Raw genomic sequence first — 9,070 nt, forward strand, 5'->3', positions numbered from 1 at the left:
CCCCGCGGGAGCTGAGTGCGGGGCTGGGATGGAGCCTTGAGAAGGAGGAGGAGAAAATCCGGTGAAGCCTGACGGCCCAGCTCTGCAAAAACGAAAACAACCCGAATGAGCCGATAATTGTGCAAAGGCCTCCCTGAGGCCTTAACCGCCCCTCACCCCCCAAGCATCTCCCTTCTTTTCCTCTTTCCCTTCCCTTTCTTTTGTCTCCCGTCCCTCTGTCTCTAAACATCTGCCTGGTTCCTTCAGGAGTTAAATAAAACTACACAGCCTGAGTTAAACAAAATTATACGTGTTCATTTTCATCCCTTATATTAAAGTCATCAGTTGACCTGTTTTGTTGTGGTGGTTGGAATTTTTCTTTTAACAGTTGTATTTCACTATAATTGGCATTTAAAAACTACCCTGGAAAGGGTTCATGGCACAGAAAGGGTTAAGGATTCCTGGGCTAGAGGGCCCTGGAGAGGGTGGAGGCCACTCTTTGAGTTTAGTGGGGAAAAGGGAGGCAGAATGACCTCTCTAAAAAGGTGAGATTAGAGCAGAGGGAGATTGCCAAGAGGAGGTGCGGCAGAACATTTCTGCGTGGAGGGCACAGCACGTGCAAAGGCCCTGAGGTGGGGGACAAGCCTAGTGTGTTGCAGGAACATCGAAGAAGAGGCAGGTGTGACTGGAGTGGAATGAGGGACGAGAGGAAGAGAGAGGGAAGTGGCGAGATCTTGTAGGGCTTCGTGGACCATGGTGAGGACTTTGATTTTACTCTGAGGGCGATGGAGGATTTTAAAGGGAGTAGAGACAGATCTGACTTACGTTTTTGAACCATCCCTCTAGCTGCTGGGTTGGGGATGATGTAAGAAGATGAGAGTGAAGGGCACCCACCTTACCCTCTATCTCTGAGGATTCATAACAACAGGACTGTTCAGCACATCGCAGGACGTCTGGTTCCAAGGAAACCCTCTGTGCAAGTTAACTGTTATTATTACTCTTGCCTTTGTTGTTGTTTCTTTTTCATGAGGAGATCAGCCCTGTGCTAACATCTGCCAATCCTCCTCTTTTTTTTTTGCTGAAGAAGACTGGCCCTGGGCTAACATCCATGCCCATCTTCGTGTACTTTATATGGGACGCCGCCACAGCATGGCTTGCCAAGCAGTGCCTCGGTGCACGCCCGGGGTTCCGACCTGGCGAACCCTGGGCCGCCACAGCGGAGCGCGCGCACCTAACCGCTTGCGCCACCGGGCCGGCCCCTGCCTTTGTTGTTGTCGTGCATGTCTTTGCTGAGCTGGCTGCCTCAGAGTTACCTGGGAAGTTTTGCAAACTCTGGTCCCATGTCTTAGAGATCCTGACCTGCTATGTCTGTGGCTGAGTCTGAGGGCTTTTCGTTTAATTTATGTGAATTAACATTTTAGATTGCTAAAAATCCGAGCAATCCAAAAGAATATAGAGTGGAAAGCATATGTCTCTGCCGCCTCTGGGGGTCCCCAGTCCCCTTCCCAGAAACAGCCACTGTGGGCAGTGCCTGTACATGTGACAAGCGCATGTGCACACCTAGGCCCTACACACAGACACACACACACACACACACACACACACAGACTGTTTCAGATTCAAATCCAGATTCCATCCTCCTTGGCCGTGTGACCTTGAGCAAATGATTTTATATCCTCAGCTATAAAACGGGAAGGATCAACATATTACCTGTCTCATAAGGTTAGGGGGAGGATTTCATGAGTTAATTCATAGAAAGCTCTTAGAATGGTGCCTAGGACATGGAAGTGCCCTGTAAAACATGACTAGCCTTCTTTTTCATAGCTGCGTAGTATTTCACTATCAGATTAGACCATAAAATTGAATCAGCCCCCCCCATGAACAATTAGGTTCATTCATTGGCTCAAAAATATTTATTGAGCACCAACTGTGTGCCAAGCCCCACACTAGGGGCTGGTGCACTAAGACCCTGGTACCAATTTCTCCCCCCACACGTATGGGGTAGGTACATAGGAATTGCGGGTACCAGAAGTCACGCGATTTTAAGCGGTAATATGTAGCGTGTATGGCCTTCAAAAGGACGGCCTTATTAGCACACCCACCTCCGGCGCTTGGCTGGAACCCGCACGTTTAGGGTGGCAGGTTTGGGAAAGGATGAGAAACGACGGTCTGTGTCGGGAAAGGTGCTGACGTGGGCCTCGGAGCGCGTTCCGCTTGGAAGCGGTGGCCCCAGCGAGGTCCGGGGCGCGGCCACACCCCTGTGCGGGAGGGGAGTGAGGGCGCCCCGAAGGGAGTGGACAGCCCCCCTGTCAGTCTTCCCGAGTCGGGAGTGTAAGCTGAGAAGGGGGAAGGTGGGCCTCGCTGGAGGAGGGCGAGGAGGAACTTCCTGCCCGCGCGCGCTCCTCGGCACTGAGCGCGCGGGCTGGGAGGCGGGACGCGCCTGAAGGTCAGCCTGGCCGGGGGTGGCAGCCTGCCTAGGGGCGGGAGACCCTCCTGGGGGCTGGGCTGCGGCCTCCAAGTGCTTCGGCCATATTGAATAGCCAGCCGTCTTTGTGTGCAAAGTCCTCTCCCAAGTTCCAGGCGCGTCCCTGGTGCCCGGGGCAGGAAGAGCCACGGGCAGCCCGTGCGCCCCACCACGTTGGCAGCTCGCGGTGGGCTTGGAGCTCAGGACTGACCTCACCCCGGCTCACGTAAGCGTCCTGGGAATCGATTCCCACCAGCCCTTGGGGGGAGCCAGACTTGGTCAAGACCGGACTGGTTGCAGGCAGAGAAATTGGGAAGTGTTGGTTCATCCCTGGCTGGGGAGGCGAGACTTTACAGGCTGCTCTGCTGGGACCTCACTCCCACCCCCAAGACTAGGGGCTTCGTGTAGTTTGGGCTCGTGGCCCCCACCCCAGATTTCACCCTGGAGATCTTAAAGACCCTCGAGAAGAGCCATGTGGGGGGCTGGTTCCCTTGGGGCTTCCTCCCCTCCCCCGACTGCCTGATTCTCTGGAGCGTCCCCGATGTCTGCAAAGACGTGGATTTGGACGTCCTCGTGGACGCCTTGAAGCCCGTGGGGACCTTTAAGAAGATCGGCAAGGTGTTCCGCAGGGAGGAGGACTCCACAGTGGGGATGCTCCAGATTGGGGAGGACGTGGACTATCTGCTCATCCCCCGGGAGGTCAGGCTGGCCGGGGGCGTCTGGAGGGTCATCTCCAAGCCCGCCACCAAGGAGGCGGAATTCCGGGAGCGGCTGACCCAGTTTCTGGAGGAAGAAGGCCGCACCCTCGAGGACGTGGCCCGCATCATTGAGAAGAGCACCCCGCACCCACCCCAGCCCCCCCCAAAGCCGAAGGAGCCCCGAGGGAGGAGGAGAGTCCAGCAGATGGTGACCCCGCCCCCCAGGCTGGTCGTGGGCACCTACGACAGCAGTAACGCCAGCGACAGCGAGTTCAGTGACTTCGAGACCTCCAGGGACAAGGGTGACCAGGGTCCCAAAAGCCCGGGATGCCGCAGGAGGGTGCGCAGAATGCCCGTCAGCTACCTGGGCAGCAAATTCCTCGGGAGCGACCTGGAGAGCGAGGAGGATGAGGAGCTGGTGGAGGCCTTCCTCCGCCGAGGGGACAAGAAGCCCAGCGCCCCGCCACCCCGCCGCCGCGTGGCCCTGCCCGTGCCCGTGTTCGACAACAGCCCGGAGCCCCAGCTGTCCAAGGCGGACAGGTGGCGGGAGTATGTCAGCCAGGTGTCCTGGGGGAACCTGAAGCACAGGGTGAAGTGTTGGGCGCCCAGGTCCAGCCCAGGGGGGGGCGAGGCCCAGCAGGCCTCAGCCAGGGTGGAGAGGGAGGGGGCAGCGGCGCTGGGCAGCGCCCATCACGTGGGGAGCGCGGGAGACGGGCGGGTGCCTGGGACCCCCCCAAGGCGATGGAGGCCTAAGATGAACTGGGCCTCGTTCCGGCGGCGCAGGAGAGAGGCAGCCGCATCCACAGCTCAGGTGGCGGAGGCTGCAGAGGATCAGAGGGCGGAGGCTGCAGATAATCAGAGGGCGGAGGCTGCAGCTAATCAGAGGGCGGAGGCCATAGGTGTCCAGAGAGCAGAGGCCCCAGCTGTCCAGAGGGCAGAGGTTGCAGATAATCAGAGGGCAGGGGCCCCAGCTGTCCAGGGAGCACAGGCTGCATCTAATGGGGCAGAGGCCGTAGCTGACCAGAGGGCAGGGGCCCCAGCTGTCCAGAGGGCAGAGGTTGCAGATAATCAGAGGGCAGGGGCCCCAGCTGTCCAGAGGGCAGAGGTTGCAGATAATCAGAGGGCAGGGGCCCCAGCTGTCCAGGGAGCACAGGCTGCATCTAATGGGGCAGAGGCCATAGCTGACCAGAGGGCAGGGGCCCCAGCTGTCCAGGGGGCAGAGGTTGCAGATAATCAGAGGGCAGGGGCCCCAGCTGTCCAGAGGGCAGAGGTTGCAGATAATCAGAGGGCAGGGGCCCCAGCTCTCCAGGGAGCACAGGCTGCGTCTAATGGGGCAGAGGCCATAGCTGACCAGAGGGCAGAGGCTGCATATAATCAGAGGGCAGAGGCCCCAGCCGTCCAGGAAGCTGAAGCCTCAGCTGCCCGGGGGGCCACGGGGGCAACCCCAGGAGCCAGGACCCGGAAACAGGTCAAGACAGTGAGGTTCCAGACCCCTGGACGCTTTTCATGGTTTCGAAAGCACCGGAGAGCCTTCTGGCACACTCCCCGGTTGCCAGCCCTGCCCAAGCGAGTCCCCAGGGCAGGCGAGGCCAGGCACCTCAGGGTGCTGAGGGCCGAGACCAGAGCAGAAGCAGAACAGGGAGAACAAGAAGACCAGCTGTGAGGTGAGGGCGGGGGGCCGCGGGGCACCCCACCACCTGCCTCTCGCACGCTTGTCAGAGATGCTCTCTCTGCCTCCACGCTTGAAGATGGAGGTGGGGAGAGAGGCAGACGGCGCCCCTCACATCTCCACCCAACACTCCCCTTTCTTTTCTTGTTCAAGTTATATCTTTCATGCGTTGATTTTGTAAGTACAGACTCCTGTAGTAATCCAAAGAATGTAAAGAAAGAAACCCACCCCAATGGGGTTGCATCGCCCACGTTTTTAACTTCCTCAAATGCAACCCTAGGTGCTCAGCTTGGAAAAGGGACAGAGGCAGGGGAGAAAAGCTCCTTGAACTTGGCACAAGCCAACTTGCAAATAAAAACATTTACAAACGGACTTCTTGACTTCGGACCTGGCCACTGAAGAAAGCTCCGGGGTGCTTTGGTCACGCCCTGGTGTCGTCTCTACTCCCACTCTCCACGATGCTGACACTCTGCCGGCCATCCCCACGCCCCTGGGTTCTGCCGGCTAGGAGTCCGGGGTCTGTGGTTCACACACCTCACCCGACCCTGATTCCCAGGTACAGAAGAAGCAGCCCGGAAACGTGTCCAAAATGCAGATTCTGGGGCCCTTCATGCCAGAGCTGTGGATTTGCTTGAGCTGGCTGTGCGGCCCTAGAATCTCTGTTGATCACGCCCCACAAACATCTCCTGGGGCGTCTTGGCCCCTGGACATGTTGAAAATCATTGCAATGGGAACAGGCCCCCAAGGCGGGTTGTGGTGTAGCACTGTGTAGGGTCCTGTGACTGGTGCTTGCCATGGGGAGAGATCGGGTTGCTAAGGCCCCGTGGGAGCTGGGGGGCATCTCTGTATTGTCTTGTGTCCCGCCCCCCCCCCCCCACAGCCCCATCAGTGAAAAACAGACCAGCAAACGGCCACACCCCAGCCTCGCAGAAGGCGGGAGAAAAGGAAACTCATGGAGGAGGGAGGGCTGAAGGCCATCTCTGTCCTCCTGGCTGTGACTGCAGTCCTGGCCTGAGTTTCTTAGTTTTTTCTTGGAACTAAAGAATTAAAGGTCCCCTCTGGCCCTGCCCCAGAAGTTGTCCCTGCCAGGGCTGCTTGCTGTGTGACACCGAGAGCCCCTTTGCAGTGGGTGAAGGTCACAGCTCATAGGCCAGCAGGAAAGAGCCCCCAGTGGGATTTAGAAGAAAGACAAGGTGTGCACCCTGCCTGGAGGGATGAACTTGTTGGGGGGCAGGGGAATAGCCAGGCTGGCTGGGGCCGTCTCTGGAGTGGCCAGCGAGCTCTCCGGAGGCCAGGCTGCTGGTGGCAGTGGAGGCTGCCCACGGCTGCTGTCCATCTGGGAGAGCAGTGACCTCATGACCCTGCGGGCCTGGCCAGTTTGGGTTGCTGGAAGTGAAAGGAGATGGGAGCAGAGACGCTCAGGGAGACTCAAGACTTTGGGCAGATCTGTCCCCCAGCTGATTCTGTTTGTCCTTCCTGTGCCCAGCATCCCAGGCCCGAGCGTCCGGCGAGGCCCAGGAGGTGGGTAACCTGAGACGGTACCAGGAATTTCAACATTATTTTTAATCCAAGGGGGTTTCAAATGGCGCCTGGAGGGCCTGGTCCCCAAAAGCAGCCTGTTGGTGCCTCCTGGGTTGTGGTTTCAAATGTGCCAGGATTTTCAGGGAGGTAGCCCCCAAAATCCAGAGTTTTGACTCCAAACCAGCCCTTATCTAAACCGGCCCAGCCGCCCCTCATCATCACCAAGGAGAAAAACAGACCACAGATGTGGAGGAGAGAGATGCCACCTTGTGACAGGTGGGGACCTTCTGGGTCCCCTCTCCAGGCCCCATGGTGTGTGACAGGAAAAGAAGAAACCATTGGGAGGATAAGGTGAGGAGGGATTTTGGAGGAGGGATTTGGAGCCCGGCTAACCCCTCACACTGCCACTTACAAGCTGTGTGACCTTGGGCTGGTTACTTAACTTCTCTGCACCTCCAATTACTCCTCTTAAAGTGGGATCTTAATAGAGTTTTCCTCCCAGGATTGCTGCGAGGACTGAAGAAGATGCAATGTGCTAGTGCTCACATCAGCGCCAACAGATGGCATCTCATCTTATCCCTGTTCTCTATCAGTGGCGGCCACTTCTTTAGCAGACATCTCAGCCCTGATGGGGACCTTAGGGCCGCGGTTCCCCGTCCCGGCTGCCGTGTGGAATGACCTGGGAGCTCTCAACACTCCTGCCCAGCCCGCCTTCTCGGAGATTCTCACAGGAGGGTACAGGGTATGGCCGGAGCACCCAAAGTGACGATTCCAATGTGCACCCGGGCTGAGAACGGCTGCCCTAGGCGTCCAGGAGATGATCAGAGCCACAGCGGGGGCTCTCAAACTGGTTCCGCATCAGAATCACCTGGGGGGCCTTTTAAACCACAGGTTGCTGGGCCCCGCCCCCAAGTGATGCTGTAGGTCTAGGGGGAGCCCAAGAATACGCGTTTCTATCAATTTCCCAAGTGATGCTGATGCTGGCGACCCCGGGGCCTCCCTTAAAGGACGGCTGCCCTACAGGAAAGGCCCCTTTCCGCAGTCTGGCGGTCAAAGGCGGGGTGCTCTGGGGCTGGAGAGCGCAGGGCACGTGCCTGGCGCACCCCGAGCGCTGGGGAGGCGCCCCTTCCCGGCGGTCCTGGAGCGCCCCTGGCGGGCCCCGCGGGCGCCGCGGCTCCGCTCCCCAGGGGTGGGCGGCGGGGAGGGGGGGCGTCGTCTACCACCCCCGGAGCCCTCGCTCTTCCCTCCCGGGAATCCTGGGACCTGGCCACACTCTCAGGAGTTTCGGGACACCCTTTCCCCAGTTGGGCGGGCCGAGGGGCCGGGACATGTTCACCCTGGGGTGGGGGGCGAGGTTGGGGAGGGGATGGGGCTTGGAGCCGGGGCGCCTCGGCCTCACGCCTCCTCTGTGGCCGCCCGGTTCCCCCGGCCTCTTCCCGGGCCGCCGCCTCCGCCTCCTCGGTCCTCCGGCCCCTGGGGGCTCCCGCGCCCCGCTTTCCACGCGGACCTCAGGGCCTTTACGCGGCTGCTCCTGGGACCCGCGGCGCTGCTCCCACGCCCCCCGCGGCTCACTCCCACCATGGGGGGGCGTTCTAGCACCTTCCTCCCCGCGCGCATCTGGGTCTGGTTCGCCAATTCCGTCCGTCAGTCATTCGACAACTAGAAACTGAGCAGCCACCGTGTGCGCACCTGCGCTGGCGCGGGGACGCGGCGGGGACAGGATGGACCACGCTCCCGGCCCGGGGGCGGCCCTGCTGCCCCTCACCCCCTCCCCATCCCCGGGTGGGACCCTCGGCCTCAGCCGCGGCCCCGGTTCCTCCGGCAGCTGCGGCGCTGGGCGGGCCCACGGGCACCGGCGGGAGACGGAGGCGGGAGGGGGACACGCTGAGGCTGCTCGGGCTGTGGGGGCGGCAGCAGCGACGCGAGCCAGCGGCTCCTGGGTCCCCCCTCAGGCCGGTCGGCCGTTCCTGGAACCTCGCAGCGCAGCGCCCTGGGCTCAGCACCTCCCTGCGGGGAGCAGCTGCTGCGTTCCTCATCTTTGGGACCTGACGACCCCTTCTGCACTTTGCCTGCAATACCCGTGTCCCCAGTTCCCTCTGTGAAGCCCCCTGACACATACAGTCAGTGCGCTATTTAGAAACATACGTGAGTCGTGTCAGGTGGCAATCAGAGCTGCAAGAAATAAAGTGGGGAGGTGCAGGAAGGGTTGTGTGTTTAACAGGGTGGTCAGGGAAGCCCTCCCTGGGAAGGTGACATTTGAGGGAAGACCTGCATGAAGCCAAGGACAGACCCGTGCAAATATCCTGGGGAAGGGCCCTCCGGACAGCGGGAACAGCAAGTGCAAAGGCCCTGAGGCAGGAATATGCCCCATATGTTCCCTGAACAGCAGGGAGACCTGGTGGCTGAAGCCACGTGGGGGTGGTGGGCAGTGAGGCAGAGGGAACGTGGGGACAGAGTGCGTAGACCAGTGCTGTCCAGGGGAACTTTCTGTGATGATGGAAATGTCCTATCCCCGCACAGCACAGTAGGGTAGCCTCTGGCCACTTGTGGTTCTCGAGCACGTGTCATGCGGCTGGTATGACTGGGGAGCCGGATCCCCTGCCCGCGCAGCCATCAGCAAGTCTGATAAAGATTATTAGTCGGCGGTTGGTCACTTCCAGACCAGCCCCCACCTGACGGTGACTGTGATGGTGTGTGCCTTGTGTGGGGGGACCACTGTGAGCACCAGGGCAGTGCACC

At 59.9% G+C, this 9,070-nt stretch overlaps 1 protein-coding gene across 1 annotated transcript; it reads left to right on the forward strand.

The window, feature by feature from the left end:
• The first annotated feature begins 2,406 nt into the window (after nucleotides 1–2,406).
• Nucleotides 2,407–5,182, forward strand: CCDC8 (coiled-coil domain containing 8 subunit of 3M complex). The gene has a single exon (XM_087421483.1). It carries the CDS (start codon nucleotides 3,095–3,097, stop codon nucleotides 4,802–4,804), a length of 1,710 nt encoding a protein of 569 aa, XP_087277609.1. The 5' UTR covers nucleotides 2,407–3,094; the 3' UTR covers nucleotides 4,805–5,182.
• Nucleotides 5,183–9,070: the final 3,888 nt, after the last annotated feature.

The sequence above is a fragment of the Ceratotherium simum genome, chromosome 33 (genome assembly GCF_057802395.1).
Source record: "Ceratotherium simum simum isolate JZ-2026a chromosome 33, ASM5780239v1, whole genome shotgun sequence".
Classification (NCBI taxonomy): domain Eukaryota; kingdom Metazoa; phylum Chordata; class Mammalia; order Perissodactyla; family Rhinocerotidae; genus Ceratotherium; species Ceratotherium simum.